Source organism: Lampetra fluviatilis, chromosome 64, assembly GCF_964198595.1.
Source record: "Lampetra fluviatilis chromosome 64, kcLamFluv1.1, whole genome shotgun sequence".
NCBI classification, from domain to species: Eukaryota; Metazoa; Chordata; class Hyperoartia; order Petromyzontiformes; family Petromyzontidae; genus Lampetra; species Lampetra fluviatilis.
In genome coordinates, this window is record NC_136338.1 from 2,753,333 (window position 1) to 2,770,718 (window position 17,386).

Sequence of the window (17,386 nt, forward strand, 5' to 3'; positions counted from 1 at the left end):
CAGTTTGCTCTTGACCGGCTCCGGTTTGACAGCAGGGGTTCTCACTCCGAATTAGTCGAGCGGATACCACGTGGACGCTAACTGGTCTGTCGGGCCTTCTCGGCCACCGTCATGCCCTCCCTACTCTACGCTTGTGAACGTGGGACACCCCCCCCCCCCCCCCCGTAAAGGAACATCTTCTCAAACAAACGCACACAAACACTAACACACACTCGCGGCAACTCTGCCGTTGCAGGCAAAAGCGGGACAAGCCGATGCAGCTGAAGTCGCCGGAGAAAACGGCGGGCTCCAAGACCCAACGCAAGACCGAGAGGAGGTGAAACCGCCCGCGCCCGCACACAGCCGGGGAAACTCGAGACGGCGCTCGGTGTTTGCCCCGCGGGGTCGCCGCAGTGGCGGTGTAAAGCGAGCAACGGCGCGTTGGGCTCGCGATCAAGAGGTCGCCGGGTCAGAGGTCGCCGGTTAAAGAGGTCACCGGTTCATAGGTCGCCATGATCCAGAGGTTTCCGGTTCAGAGGTCGCTGGTTAAAGAGGTCGCTGGTTCAGAGGTCGCTGGTTCAGAGGTCGCCGGTTAAAGCGGTCGCTGGTTCAGAGGTCGCCGGTTCAGAGGTCGCCGGTTCAGAGGTCGCCGGTTCAGAGGTCGCCGGTTCAGAGATCGCCGGTTAAAGAGGTCGCTGGTTCAGAGGTCGCCGGTTCAAAAGGTCGCCGGTTCAGTGGTTGCTGGTTCAGAGGTCGCCGGTTCAGAGGTCGCCGGTTCAGAGGTCGCCGGTTCAGAGGTCGCCGGTTCAGAGGTCGCCGCGATCCAGAGGTCACCGGTTCCATTCAATCTCCGGGCATGGAGATTGAAAACTAAAACGCGTATTTAAAAACAATATTTTTTTTGACCAGGTAAGGGCCCCACTGAGTTGCTATGTAGCGCTTTTTCAGGAGCGACCTGGCGATCACAAACGATAGCTCAACAAAGTGGACATATCATCATCATCATCGTGCGGACATTTATAGTAGCAGCCAAACACTCTGAACGGCCACTGATTCCACATTCTCTCTCCTGGCTCTTCACAGTCCCATCTACCTGTCCGACTTTGAGAATCACCTGCGCAAGCTGCAGGCTGACTCCAATTACCTCCTGTCACAGGAGTTCGAGGTAAGGCGGAGGAGGGGACGCACACACACGCACACACACACACACACACGCACACACACACACACGCACACACACACACGCACACACACACACTGCACACACACACACGCACACACGCACACACGCACACACACACACACGCACACACGCACACGCACACGCACACACACACGCACACACACACGCACACACACACACACGCACACACACACGCACACACACACGCACACACACGCACACACACACACACACGCACACGCACGCACACACACACACTGCACACGTACCCCACACGCACACCACACACACACCACACACACCACACTCGCACACACCCCACACACGCCCCACACACGCCCCACATACACACCACACACACCACCTCACACACACCACACACACCACACACACCACACACACACACCACACACACACGCACACACACACACGCACACACACACACACGCACACACACACTGCACACGTACCCCACACGCACACCACACACCACACACACACACTGCACACGTACCCCACACGCACACCACACACACACCACACACACCACACACACACCACACTCGCACACACCACACACACACGTACCCCACACACGCCCCACATACACACCACACACACCACCTAACACACACCACACACACCACACACACCACACACACACACCACACACACCTCACACACAGCCCAGACATACACACCCGACACACCACACATACATACTCCCCACACAAACACCCCACACACCCCAAACACACAGCCAACAATCTTAATTTTTGTAGCTTTCGTGACTGCAGGAATTATTCTTTGGTTCTTTCGGTTAAGTCACGTCTATAGATAAAATAATGAATTAAAATAATAGCGACGTTTCGATTGCAACACAAGCAATCATCATCAGGCATAAGAGAAATAGCAACAAAAATCTAACTAGAAAACTATAGACAGACATACAAGCAGACAGACATCACAAGGACACACAGAGAGAGGACACAGCCAACACACACACCACACACAGTCTGTGTCTCTCATCATCATAGCGGTGGCTAGGAGATGTTAACTACCTCGCCTGGTATACAGGAGGTCGTGGGTTAGACCCCTACCCTGACGCGTGGATTTTTCTCCGACCCCTCAGGTTTCCCTCCACGTTAAGAAACACGCGTTTAGAGTATTTGGCTCCGATACATTTCTACGTGATGATGATAAGGGGCCGTCCATAAATGACGTCACGCACCTGTGTGACGAGGGGGGGGGGGGGGGTGCGAAATGTGACGTTACATCAAAATGCACAACTTTAAATACATATAGACAACACGTTCTACTTAATTAAATAGATTTTTTAATAAATGTTTTCTCCTATAACATCAGAGTGCAGCGCCACATTAAATACGCACTACAATGACAATAGTTTAAAGCGATTTGAAGCATGTTTCATTTTTGAGGGAGGGAGCAGAGCTTTGTGACGTCATATTTGAGGGGGGGGTCACATTTTTTGTGACGCCGTGTGACGAACGGGAGGGGGGTGGGTCAAAAATCGTCCAAAATCACGTGACGTCATTTATGATTGGTTGAACTATCATTTGTGATAGCCAGGTCGCTGGTAAAATAGAAAAAAATAGCTTTAAATATGTTTAGACCTTGCACGGCACCATGCGCCAATGTAATTAAAACAAAAAAATCTTCCTAGCTCATTGCATTTCTCCAGGATAGAAAGAAAACAAACACGACCAGCTTCCGACTCTCGATTGTGACCTCTGCCTCTCGTTGCCCATCGCAAGGATCTCAAGGACGTGGGGCGGCACCAGCCCCAAGATGCGGCTCTCCTCCCCGAGAACCGCGGCAAGAACCGCTACAACAACGTGCTGCCCTGTGAGTGGTCGCGTCGTCCGCCGACGGCTTTAAGTCGCGATCAGTCCGCCGCTGGGGTCAAGGTCAACGCACACAAACCGCCGGCTTTGAGTAGCGTAACGAGCGTGGGGCAGAGGTCGCAACCGGGTACCCAATACCCGTACCCTACCTGATACCCGGCTACCCGTACTCGGCCAGGTACGGGTACCCATTTGCGACCCTGGTGCGGCCGGGTACGGGTACGGGTAGGCCGTGAGTCACTGGTGAGTAACCGTTTGTCACTCATTTCGGGTAGCGCACGGGTACGGGTACCCGTACCCTGAGAATGCTAAATTTGAGAGAGATAAACACAGAACCAGAGACATATAGACAGACATATAAGGAGAGACAGATATCACAGAGATACATAGAGAGAGAGACACGTACATAGGCACACAGAGAAACCACGCCTCTGTGTCGAGGCCTTAAATAGAGAGAGGGGGCGGGGGCGGAGAGAGAGGGAGGGGTTAGAGAAATTAGCATGTCAATGAGTAGCACGGTGAGTGGTACGGTGCGATAGCTTGAAAAAATTAGGAGACAGGGAAAGAAAGCTCTAAATTAAGTTTTTTCCAAGAGTAAGCGGTGAGCGCATGCCAGTGACGTGCGGTGAGGTCAATGGCTGTTGTCAGAGCCAGATTCACACACTGAGGGGGGCGTGCCCTCATTGAGGGGGGCGGGTTAGAGACGTCCCCCGTCTCTCTCGCTTCCACTACCACCGCCGTGACCTGTGATCTCGGTGACCTCGTTGACCTCTGTGACCTCGGTGACCTCTGTGCCCGTTGTGTTCGCTCCCAGACGACGCGACGAGGGTGAAGCTGTCCTGCTTCGACGACGACCCCAGCTCCGACTACATCAACGCCAACTACATCCCAGTAAGGAGCCGCCCCCATTCCGCCCCAACCGGTCCTGGGGCCGTGAGCGGTGAATCGTACTCGAGTCGCCGGGCTTGTAGCGTGAAGAATTAGCCACTACCCACACAACAACAACAACTGCCATTTGGCACTAAGCGGCGATGGCATCACCACGGGGTGTGTGCCAGGCTGCGAGCGGTGGTGCAGCCGTTAGCGTCACGCTGCGCTACGAACCCGGCGACCCGAGTTCGATTACCGCTCACGACTAACACCGGTGATGATTATCTGAACCGGTCCAGGGCCTCCCCGGAGGTCGACTCAGCCTCAAAGAAGTGTGGTTAGTAAAAGCATCGCCACTGGGAGATAAAGGCGGCCGGGTGCGGTGCTGGCCACCCACCCCCTCGTGTGCCACCATGCCGGCCTTCATAGTTGCTCGCTAACAACACTTGCCCCTACAGTCCTGTAATGGCTATACGGGGGTGGGGGGTCTTTGTGTCGTTAACGTCGTCGTCGTTAACGACACCGCCGCTGTCGCGGAATCATCCCTCCCACCAGGGCTGCAGCTTCCGGCGCGAGTTCGTGGCGACGCAGGGCCCCCTTCCCGGAACGAAGGACGACTTCTGGAGGATGGTGTGGGAGCAGAACGTGCACAATGTTGTCATGGTGACGCAGTGCGTGGAGCGAGGGCGGGTACGCACGCGCGCGCGAACGCATGAGAGTGCGCACCTACATACGCACGCATGAGCATGCACACGCGCACGAGCGTGCACACGTACGTACGCGCTCGCACGAGCGTGCACACACACGTACAAGCATGCATGCATATGCAAAGCCCTCACCAGGCCTCAATCCATTCAACGTGGAACGTTGGACCAACGTTGGGCCAACTGGGAAAATTAGGTCACAATGTGCCAGTGTCTAAACTTCGGGTAACCCCAGGGGTTCACCAGACCTCACCTTCATGCCTCACCGAACCTCTCAGTCCAAGCCTTACCTAGACCTCTTTAAGTAATTTCTACCTCGCTTCCCCTCACCAAGTCTCACCAAGCTTCACCAATAAGGTGCTCACTACAGCTTCACCATACCATCCCAAACCAAGCTTCTCCAGGACTCACTAAGCCTCACAAGCATCCCCAGGCCCCAAGCCTAGGTTCACTTGCTCACTTATACTATCATTAATTCGCAATCGACCACTCATTCATTAATTCATTCTCACTATTAAATCGCTCTCATTTAATCAAGCCTCATCAGGCCTCACCATACTTTACAATGGAGCATCACTAAGCCTAACTAGGCCTCATCAGTTCTCGGCAGGCCTCGCTAGGCCTCACCGCTCGGCAAAACACAGAATGTTGCGACAACGTTCGCTCCAACGGTTCCGAAGCACGCGCCGATGTTGGCCCAACCTTGGCGCCTTTTTGCCGGGGCCTAGCCTCACTCCCTCCTCTCGCCTCGGCGGTTGCAGGTGAAGTGCGACCACTACTGGCCGTTCGACCAGGACCCCCTGTACTATGGCGACCTCATCGTGCAGATGTTCTCCGAGTCTGTGCTGCCTGAGTGGACGCTCCGCGAATTCAAGATCTACACGGTGAGAGATGCGTTCTCGTGCGTGTTTGTGTTTCTCCCTTGCGATGGGACTTTGTAGGATGAACGTTGAGATTTATAAGGGGCACGGGGTGATCAATAAGGTCTAGAATTGGTCTATAATGAGGTAGGCACTGATAAGGGGTTGACAGGTATGATGCACGTATCAGAGCACCGTACATAGCCAATCACTCTAAGTATGTATGTTGAACTTCTTTCGCACCGTACGTAGCCAACCGCGTTAATCGGAGGCGCGGGGGAAGAACAAGAAACTAAACACAAAAAGCAGTTCTAAAGAAATTAGTTTGTTAATGTAGATGATTTAAAACTGCACAGCTCCCAGTGGCTTCCTCATATCGGAAGGGAAGAGCATTCCAGACGGCCGCATCTGAAAGCGCGACGCGATGCGGTGATCCGTCTTTTGTTCGATGGCCTAGCCGAAAAATGGCTGAACGTGAACGAACGTGTGCGCGAATGAGCTGACGACGAATGGGCGATCGGACGCACGGACGCGCACAGGAGGACCCGTCGGAGAGCCCACGTGTGGTGCGGCAATTCCACTACACGGTGTGGCCGGACCATGGCGTTCCTGAGACGGCGCACTCCCTCGTGGGCTTTGTGCGCACCGTGCGCGACTACACCAACCGCAGCCCCGGCGGGGGACCGACCGCGGTGCACTGCAGGTGTGTGGTGTGGTGTGTGTGTGGTGTGATGTGGTGTGTGTGGTGTGATGTGGTGTGTGTGTGGTGTGTGCGTGTTGTGTGTGGTGTGTGTGTGTGGTGTGCGTGGTGTGTGTTGGTGTGTGTGTGGTGTGTGTGGTGTGTGGTGTGTGTGTGGTGTGCGTGGTGTGTGTGGTGTGGTGTGTGTGGTGTGTGTGGTGTGGTGTGTAGTGGTGTGCGTGGTATGTGTGGTGTGATGTGCGTATGGTGTGTGCGTGGTGTGCGTGTATGGTGTGTGTGGTGTGTGGTGTGTTGTGCATATTGTGTGTGCGTGGTGTGTGTGGTGTGTGTGTATGTACCGGACCACACCACCACCGCCGATATCTGCCCTTCACCACTCCACACTGGCACCGTCACTAACCGTAACCCCACCACCCAACACTGGCACCACTGCTAACCCTAACACACACACGGGCGAGGTTCCTGGCCATCCACACCCTTGTGCGTTCCGTTCCAGCCTTCATAGGTGCCGCTACTCCCTACTAGCCCCTGCCTCAACAGTCTCTTAAGGATGATAATTGTTTTTTTACCCTTCTATCTGGCAACAAAACTGACACCTTTTTTTACAAGGAGTCATGTTTGCATAGACCACAATACCTGCAGTCATAATGCAAACAAAAAACACAACTCTGATAATGATATGCACTGTCCTTGAAGTTGATTGGTCCACACCCGAGACAGCTTTCCTTAGAGCCTAGTCTCACATGGTTTTGGACCAGATGACGTCAGTTTTGTTGCCAGATAGAAGGGTAAAACAACAATTATCATATTTTTTACTGGCAAATGAGGTTCCAATGGTGTAAAGTCTGTTAAGGCTACATACGTGCGGGGCGGATCTTTGCCGTTGTTCTGCCGGGCAGTGCCGGGGTGGGCCGCACGGGGACTCTCATCGCGCTGGACCGGCTGCTGCAGCAGATGGACAGCGCCGGGGCGGTGGACGTCTACGGGACGGTGCGCGACATCAGGCAGCACCGAGTGCTCATGGTGCAGACAGAGGTGGGTGCTTGAGTGCGTGCGTACGGCCACGAGCTAAATATGAAAACTCGTTTCTCCAGCACCGCTTTTTTGTGTTTAGTTTGTTGTCCTTTTCCCCACACCTCAGAGGTCGCAAACGGGTTTTGATTCCATCACTAAGCCTAACTAGGCCTCATCAGTTCTCGCCAGGCCTCTCTAGGCCTCACCGCTTGGTAAAACACGGAACGTACCCGGCCGCACCAGGGTCGCAAACGGGTACCCGTACCCTACCCGATACCCGGCTACCCATACCCGGCCGGGTATCGGGTAGGGTACGGGTACGGGTACCCGATTGCGACCTCTGGGATGAAGCCATGTTGCAGGCGCGGGTGGGTTTATTCTAGGAACTTGAATTGTGAGAAGAGACAAGACGTTAGGAAATGAGTGATAAGCGGTTACTCACCAGTGATTCACGGCCTACCCGTACCCGTACTCGGCCACACCAGGGTCGCAAACGGGTACCCATACCCGGCCGGGTACGGGTAGCCGGGTATCGAGTAGGATACCGGTATCGGGTACCCGGTTGCGACCTCTGCCGCACCTCCAATTAGCCACGGTCGGCTGCATACGGTGCAAAAGAAGTTCAACACACACACGCGCACTTCCCCGAGGTTGACTCGGCCTCGAACGAGTGTGTGAAAACATCGCCACCAGGGAGACAAAGGCGGCCGGGCGTGGTGTTGGCCACCCCCACCTCCTCGTGTGCCGTGCCGGCCGTCATAGGTGCCACTCGCTACAAACAGCACTTGCCCCGAAACAGTCCGTTACAGGCTAACACGGGGGAATCTTTGTCTTTGTGTGTGTCGCCCCCACACCCGCCCCGTCCAGTGCCAGTACGTGTTTCTGCACCAGTGCGTGCTGGAGGAGCTCCGCTCCAAGAAGAGCCGCAGCCTCCTGGGCAGCGTGGGGGCTCCCGTCTACGAGAACATCGAGCCCAGACGCCCGGCCGGTGAGACGCACAGCAACTTTAATCTGAAATGTCTCATGGCTATTTAAAGCTTTCGTGACTGCAGGGATTCATCTTCTTGGTTCTTTCGGTAAAGTCACGTAGAAGGGAAATAATAAAAGAATAAAAATAAAACATAATAAAATAATTCTCACGACGTTTCGGCCACAACGCAAGCAGCCGTCCTCAGGTGAAGACCAGGTCTGTCGGGGAGACAGCGTCTGAATGACGCTGTCTGAATGACGCTGTCTCCCCGACAGACCTGGTCTTCACCTGAGGGAACGGCTGCTTGCGTTGTGGCCGAAACGTCGTGAGAATTATTTTATTATGTTTTATTTTTATTATTTTATTATTTCCCTTCTACGTGACTTTACCGAAAGAACCAAGAAGATGTCTCATGGCTGTTATCGTTTGACTTGCATCCCACTGGGATTTTTGCACACAGCGTTGATATACGGTGTTTTTTTCTGGAAGATTTTGCTGGTTTTTGTTGCGCGTCGTCACTTTAATATGTTTCTTTGTTCATGTTTTTGTTTGTTTCGGTTGCACCCGAGTCAAGAGCCGCATGGTTCACAGGGCTATACCTAATAAATGAAACTGAAACAACAGCAGCAGCAGCAACGATTAGCATGGTTGGCTACGTACGGTGCGAAAGAAATTCAACATACATTGTTTAGTTTGTTGTCCTTACCCCTGCGCCTCCGATTGGCACTGTTGGTTCCGTACGGCGCGAAAGAAGTCCAACATACATACACATACATGCATACGTACACACACACAATGTTCGCACGTAGGATTTTGCAGCCAATGCTGCGATTGATTTCGTGTGTTAGGCCACGCAAAGTGGAACTTTGACCGAAGAAAAAATATAAACCCGATGATGCCGGCGGCGAGGACTTTTTTTCGCGACGTGAAAAATGCGACGGCTGCGGGGAAAAAAAACAACCCACAAACGCAAATTTTGAACGCGCGGTTCGGGAGATCGAATCGCTGAGCCGGCCCGCCCGCCGCTGCCTCCTGTGCGTGCGCCCTACAGATCTGATGATACCTGGATTCCTGCAGTGAGACAAGACGGGCCCGCAAGGGAGGCACCCGCCACCACCACCACCACCACCTTGGCCGACCACTCACCTGACCCACCTCCACCACCGTCGCCCCTCCACCACCTCTACCACCCCACCAATGGCGCAATTGATGGAATCGACGGCTAAGTGTGAAGGGGCCCGTGCCCATGGGGTGAAGTTACGAGCGGAGTTGGCCGCAGCCGCGTAAACACTCAACGCCGATGTAAGTTACTGTGTATTTATATATATGTGTCAAACAACAAAGATCCCCCGTATAGGCTTAACAGACTGTTGGGGCAAGTGCTGTAAATGAGCACCTATGAAGGCCGGCACGGCACACGAGGGGGTGGGTGGGTGGCCAGCACCACACCCGACCGCCTTTGTCTCCCTAGTGGCGATGTTTACACACCGCACCAGGTACTCAATTGAGACTCAGTCGACCTAAGGGAGGCCCAGGATCGGTTCAGATAATCGTCACTGGTGTTGGCCGTGAGCGGGAATCGAACCCGGGTCGCCGGGTTCGTAGTGCTAACCGCTACACTACCGCTCCCAATACACACACACGCTCACACGTGTATGTGTGTGTGTACACATGCCACTGTTGGTCACCGTTCAGTCGATGGCACCTTAATAATGAAATTCGTGTTCAAGCCAAGTGCTGGTGTAATCGAGAGACTGCATGGGAGACACGTGGTGCAGATGATGTGCAGTTTGTTCGACAGCGTAGAGGCTCCCACGTGTGGGAACCCTGAGTTCAATCCCTGGTCTGTGTTGACGAGCAGATGTCTCTGTCATTGTCGTCATCAGCAATCATTATTCAATCATTATTCAGTCGTGATCAGTCTTCGTCATCACTATCATCATCACTGACATCACTATCATCATCAAATTCATCATCATCATAAATAATTGTTCTAAGACCAGTACACCATCATTGTCATGATCTATTTGAAATCATGATTATGGATTACTGTCATTGTAATCATTATCATTACCATTGTTTACTTAATCATCACTTAAGCACTCATGCCATCATCATCATCATCAATGTTATCAAATCATCATCATCATTCAACTTTATCAACCATTAAATTATATCAGTCATCATCCTCTGTCATTATTAAATCATCATCGTTCATTCAATCATCTCCATCATCACGGTCTTCACGGCTCTTTGGCATTCAGTTGTCAACGATAAATAATTATCAATCATCATCATCTCTGGGGCCAGTAAAATAAGTTCCAGCTGATGAGAACCCCCACTGCTTGATGCACGGTGGAATACACCGACTAAGGTGGCCGTTACGTTAACCAACATCTCGGGTGCCTGCCATAGCACTGTAGAATTTCCTCCAACTGCCCCCAGAATGGAGAGCAGGGATGAGGGCCGTGTACTGTGAGCCCTCGGAGCACGCGAGACACCGATTCTGGCTTTGTGTGTTCATATTCTTAGGTTTTTTCCGTAAAGTCACGTAGGTAAAAAATTAAAATTAATAAAAGTAAAATAAAAAATAAAATAAAAATCACGACGTTTCGGAGGCAACACAAGCTTCCGTCTTCAGGTGGAACCGTCACAGCTATCGTGCTGTACCGAAAAAACCTAAGAATATGAATCCTTGCAGTCACGAAAGCTTCAAATCTAGAATTTGTGTGTTCAGTTTGGTGTCCTTCCCCCGCAACCTCCGATTAGCCACGGTCGGCTAAGTACGGTGTGAAAGAAGTTCAACACACATACAAACGTCCGCACGTGAAAACATTTTTTTTTTAAACACACGCGCCGGACGTTCAAAGATCCAGCGGCGTCATTCGCACGAGCTGGCCGTCGTGTGCCGGCGTCACGGGGCGCCCAGTTTGCCAAAGTGTGAAGCAAATCACGGGCAAAGTTACTCAAGTCGGATCCTACACTCAGCAGCAGCAGCAGCAAATCATCACCCCCCGCGCCGCCGCTGCGTCCGACGCACGAACACTTGGTAGGACACTCCTGCAAAGAAGTCACGGGGGTGAAACGAAGCGTCACCTTTGGTGGCGTGGGTGGTGGCGTGGCACACGCGGGGTGGTTTAACGCGGTGGTGGTAGGTGGGGGTTTTTGTTTTTTTACATCGGAGTTTTTATTATTAATACGGGACCCTTTTTTTGCCAGCAGTTAATCAAAAGTATCACAAAATAAGAATAGATGTTACCCTTTCTGGCAATCAAACAGCTGTTTTACCCAGAAAGGGGTAAGACATTATTCTTATTTTTCACACCCCGGTTTTATTGGCAGGAAGGAACAATACCCATTCTTATTTTTCATCCTTTGATACTGGCAAAAAAAAAAACTGTATGTCACAATAATGTAGCTCCTTACCCCGAGCTATAAACGCTCTGTATGCGTGCATTGTCTTTGTACTGTTTAACACGTAGTAGAAGGCTTTCGCGACAAATATGATCCATGATAGAGGTTTTTGGGTTCGGTCGCGTGAATATAAAATGTGTCGCGAAACGTGCGGGTTTACTTTCCAGCACACAACCGGTGACTGCTACACTAATATACTACACTATACACTACACTGCACACTACATTATACACTACACTAAAAGTGTAAATGTTGCAGTGGGTTTACTCTCCAGCACACAACCGGTGACTGCTGCACTAGTATACTACACTATACACTACACTATACACTACACTATATACTACACTATACACTACTATACACTACACTACTATACACTACACTACTATACACTACACTATACACTACACTATACACTACACTATACACTACTATAATTACACTACTATACACTACACTACTATACACTACACTATACACTACACTATACACTCCACTATATACTACAATATACACTACACTATACACTACACTATACACTACACTATACACTCCACTATATACTACACTATACACTACACTATACACTACACTATACACTCCACTATATACTACAATATACACTACACTATACACTACACTATACACTACACTATACACTCCACTATATACTACACTATACACTACACTATACACTACACTATACACTACACTATACACTACACTACACACTAATTTCCGTTACACTACAATTGTAAATGTCGAGTTTCCTCTCCAACGCAATCGGCGTGCTGAACCGGCAAAACTACTTGGCGCGTTTTGTTCACGTGACAAACGCATTTACCAATTGGCTGTGTCGGGTGGTGGCGGGTTTAACGACGCATTTCTATTCACGCGATCTAACCCCCCCAAAAAACCTCTCATGTCTTTGTTCCTGTTCGCCTTTTGGGGTTGTTCTCTTGTGTGATGCTCGTGGTGAGACTGGGCCCCAAAGAAGCCTGCTGCCTCTGGTGTAGACCAATCAGTTTCAAAGACGATGCCCATATAGTTATTAGTATCAGAGCCGTGTTTGTTTGCATGTTCACCACAAGTCCTGTGTGTGTGTGTGGTCAATGCGGTAACTTGATGTCTTGCAAAAGGTTTCTTCTATTTGGCGATTTGAACACTTTAACACAACTCCTGTGTGCTGCTCTATATAAGAACGGGAGACAGAGCAGAGCCTCACCATTCTGGTGAATTGCCCGATGATGCTGGATGCAATTACCAGCGAAACATCGTACTCAAAACTTGTGAATGTTGTGGTTTCACGCTTCAACACACCGGTAGGCTAAAGCAGTGAACTATTTTGTCTTTTGTCAACGTGACACTTTTTTACTGATTGGCCGTGTCGGGTGGTGGAGGGTTACGACACATTTATAAATAACGCGATCTAAACCCAAAAACGTTGATTATGAATAATATTGGTCGCGAAAGCCTGCCACGTGTTAAACTGTCCTGCTGTTGTATCGGCACAATCGGCAAACGCTGCGCGCTGTGCCCATGGGAGGGCGCCACAAGCTGATGTTTTTTTTAGAACTGCTGTTTGTGTTTCGTTTGTTGCCTCCCACCCCCCCGCACCTCCGATGAGCACGGTCGGCTACGTACGGTGCGAAAGAAGTCCAACATACATATGAGTATGGGTCTCTGTAGGTCTCTACGAGTCACTGGGATCTCTGTGGGTCTATGGGGCTCTTCCTTCCGATATGAGGAATCCATTGGGAGCTTTGCACTTTTAAACCATCGAGATTGAAAACTCATTTCTTTAGAACTGCAATTTGTGTTTAGTTCGGTGTCCTTCCCCCGCACCTCCGATTAGCACGTTTGGCTACGTACGGTGCGAAGGAAGTTCTACGTACGTACATGATGGTGGTGGTGATGGTGGTGATGTTGAGGAGGGACCTGCATGATGATGTTGACGTTGATGGTGGTGGTGCTGTTGATGATGCGGCCGTCTGGAACGCTCTCTTCCTTCCGATGTTAGGAATCCACTGGAAGCTATGCACTTTTAAATCATCGTCTAGATTTAAAACTAATTTCTTTAGAACTGCTTTTTGCGTTGTTTCTTTTTAGTTTGTTGTAGTCCCCCCCCCCCCCCACCACTGCACATCCGATGAGCATCGTTGGCTTATGCGCGGCACGAAATACGTCCAACGTTGCACGCGACGACACAACGCGTCCCCAGCGTTTCCCTCCCCGGACGCGCGAACCAAAACGTCTCGCGGATGAAATCGCACCCCCCCCCCCCTCCCCCCCACAATCTCCGCGACGATGTCGCGGCTCTTCCTCGGAATCAGAAGTCTTAATCGTGGAGGAATCGATGAGCTGTGGACCTCCTTTGGTTTTTGCCCCGCACAGATGTCCAGTAAGGCCAGGCGCCAAAGAAAGCTGTCTCTTCTTCTTGGTTCTTTCGGTAAAGTCACGTAGAAGGGAAGTAATAAAATAATAAAAATAAAACATAATCAAATAATTATCACGACGTTTCGGCCACAACGCAAGCAGCCGTCCTCAGGTGAAGACCAGGTCTGTCGGGGAGACAACGAGAGACAACGTCTCTCCCCGACAAACCTTGTCTCCACCTGAGGACGGCTGCTTGCGTTGTGGCCGAAACGTCGTGAGAATTATTTTATTATGTTTTATTTTTATTATTTTATTATTTCCCTTCTACGTGACTTTACCGAAAGAACCAAGAAGATGAATCCCTACAGTCACGAAAGCTTTAAATCGAAAGCTGTCTCTGTTGTGGATCAATCAGTTTCAAAGACAATGCATCATCCTATACTACCAGAGCATGGTTTTTATTGGTTGCATGTTCGCCACAAGTATATGTGGTTAACGCGGACATGATTTATTTGCGAAAGATTTCTGTGTGGTGTTTAAACATCTTAACGCAACTGTTTTTATTGCCAGAAAGGGTAAAACCTTTTCTAATATTTTGACGCTGGCAAGGGAGGTCCCGTGATTAACAACAATTATACATTCTAGATTTGAAGCTTTCGTGACTGCAAGGATTCATACTCTTAGGTTTTTTCGGTAAAGTCACGTAGGTAAAAAAATATAATGATAAAATAATAATAGATGAAAATAACTAAATTTTATCGTGATGATGGGTACAAATTGAGCAATCATTGGAATGATGTGATTAACCATGTTAATGACATGTTAATGACATGTTAAACCTCAACCGCCACTCTCCCCCGCTCTGCGTCCCCCATCCGTGGTTCCGTAGTGTAGTATCAGCTTCATCTTCCTGGCTCCACACCCCCCCCCTCCATCCTGTGCACATCCTCCTTGGCTCATCCCCCTCCTCTTACCCTATATAACAAATGTCCCATCACAAATAACTATCACTACATACTCTTAGTTCTTTCGGTAAAGTCACGTAGGTAAAAAATGAAATTAAAATTAATAAAAAATAAAATAATAAAAATCACGACGTTTCGGAGGCGACACAAGTCTCCGTCATCAGGTGGGACCGTCACAGCCAGATTTGCTGCATCAATTTTAATTTCATTTTTTACCCACGTGACTTTACCGAAAGAACTAAGAGTATGAATCCTTGCAGTCACGAAAGCTTCAAATCGAGAACTCTCACTACAGTTATTTTGCTGAGCCTTTTTTACACCCGATGAAGGACGCTTGTGTTGCCTCCGAAACGTCGTGATTTAATTTAGTTATTTTCATTTTTTGTTATTTTATCATTATTATTTTTTGTACCTACGTGACTTTACCGACAAAACCTAAGAGTAACAATGATACAAACAAACACAAAAACACGACCGGAGTGCAAAGTGCTGCATAGGAAAGGAACTCTGGAAGCTGCAGTGGAGCCTTGCTTAACCTGGGCAAAAACATCGGCATCGTCACCCCCCTGAGTCCACCTGCCGACTACGGGGCAAGGCCCTTCCAGACGAAAAACGAAATGTTCGTATCGCCGATTTGAAGCTTTCGTGACTGCATGCATCCATACCAGTTGGTTCTTTCGGTAAAGTCACGTAGGTAGAGAAATTAAACAGCAACATAATATATCACGACGTTTCGATCGCAACACAAGCGCACACGAACAAATCATCCAGAAGTGGAACTGCTGAACCAGTGTTCTTCCTGGTTCAGCAGTTAATATTGTTAGATATTTTTTCCCACATGAGGACGAACGCTCGTGTTGCGATCGAAATGTCGTGATATATGTTTTTAATATTTTTATTTAATTATATTTTTCTACCTACGTGACTTTACCGAAAGACACACAAAGAGTATGTTTTTGTGCGGGTTCAGAAGGCGTGCTACACCGACAGGCCCGCTGATCATTTTAACACGGACAGCAATACGCGTCAAACTGCTGCAGTTGCCCAACGGAGTGAACACAAACCTGGATGGAGGTGCTTTTTGGTAGAGCTTCAATTTATTTCATGGAATATTTTCCGGAGACTTTGCCCTGCTCCTGCCCCCAGTAGGACAGGCGGGTGGTTGGATGCGAGGCAGGGAAATGTTTTCCGGCGCTCAGCCCTGGACAGCTCCGGCGAAAATGAAGGCCCTGTCAATGTTTTGTTGACAAATTTTGGGGAGTCCAAGGTTTGCAGAGTAGATCTGGAAATCCCACGCGTTCCGTGTGTTTTTCTTTTTTATAACGGCCTTTTTTGTATACACGCCATGCCAATATAGACTGTGAACATGTATTTAAAGATATATATATAGAATAACGTATTTTTCCTAATTACGGGTAATATATTAAACTCTGCAAGCTTTTCACGGAGGAGAGAGAGAGAAAAAAATATATATTTTCATTGAAAACTATTATCACCCCCGCTTCCCTACCGCTCCCCGATTGCATTTCACTTGCGCCCATTGACTACCATCGCAATATCGTCGCGAGCTCAGAAGGCAAATCTTGCAGGCGAATGGCATCGAATGTTGACGCGTCGGGGAGTGCGTAACATACAACAACGTGCGCATTCCGACTCGAGGTGTAGGTAGCGGATGCACGTGGACAGTTGGGTGACACTCGATTTAAAGCTTTCGTGACTGCAGGAATGACTCTTTGGTTCTTTCGGTAAAGTCACGTGGAAAGAAAATAAATTAAGTAATTGAGTACGACGTTTCGATTGCGACACAAGCAACCGTGGTCAGGTAGAAGTAAATTTGAGTGAGAGACAAAACACAGACACGGAGACACACAGACAGGCACACAAGCAGAGAGAGACAACACAGAGACACTCTCTGTGTGTCTATGTTGTGTGTCTGTGTCTATGTTGTGTATCTCTCTGTGTCTCTGTGTGTCTCTGTGTTGTCTCTCTCTGCTGGTGTGTCTGTCTGTGTGTCTATGTTGTGTCTCTCTCTCTCTCTGTGTAGTTCTTCCTTGATGACGACTGCTTGTGTCGCAATCGAAACGTCGTGCTTTATTATTTAATCTAATTTCTTTCTACGTGACTTTACCGAATGAACCAAATAGTTGGGTGAAAATTGGAGAAGCCGCGCGCCACAATAGAACTGTTGAACTAAAAGAAGAAGCTGCCTGAAACGTTTTAGAAATTGTTCACGCTAAAGTTGATCTATTTCGGGTTCGTGAAAATGTGTGTCGTAAACCCCCACCTCCACCCGACACGGCCGACGAGCGAGCGAGTTTTGTCACGTGCAACAAAACATGCCAATCCGTCCCTGGCTCTTACAGCGACCACGAGCTTTAGCGAAAAGTCGTTAACCTCGAAATTGTAAATGCGTTGCGTGGGTTTACTCTCCCGGCACACCGCTGGTGCTGAAGTAGCAGCAGCAGCAGCAGCAACAACGAATTGA

At 49.7% G+C, this 17,386-nt stretch overlaps 1 protein-coding gene across 2 annotated transcripts in view; it reads left to right on the plus strand.

Moving 5' to 3' along the window:
- PTPRB (protein tyrosine phosphatase receptor type B) overlaps positions 1 to 16,343 on the plus strand; it is a 75,677-nt gene extending 59,334 nt beyond the window's left edge. For both annotated transcript variants that reach the window (XM_078882297.1, XM_078882298.1), the window contains 10 exons: positions 236 to 316; positions 1,063 to 1,144; positions 2,938 to 3,028; positions 3,842 to 3,918; positions 4,453 to 4,587; positions 5,363 to 5,485; positions 6,001 to 6,164; positions 7,061 to 7,196; positions 8,043 to 8,163; positions 9,197 to 16,343. In XM_078882297.1, coding sequence (XP_078738423.1) covers positions 236 to 316; positions 1,063 to 1,144; positions 2,938 to 3,028; positions 3,842 to 3,918; positions 4,453 to 4,587; positions 5,363 to 5,485; positions 6,001 to 6,164; positions 7,061 to 7,196; positions 8,043 to 8,163; positions 9,197 to 9,225 — 1,039 coding nt within the window. In that variant the 3' untranslated portion in view covers positions 9,226 to 16,343. The remainder of the gene's footprint in view (positions 1 to 235; positions 317 to 1,062; positions 1,145 to 2,937; positions 3,029 to 3,841; positions 3,919 to 4,452; positions 4,588 to 5,362; positions 5,486 to 6,000; positions 6,165 to 7,060; positions 7,197 to 8,042; positions 8,164 to 9,196) is intronic.
- Positions 16,344 to 17,386: the final 1,043 nt, after the last annotated feature.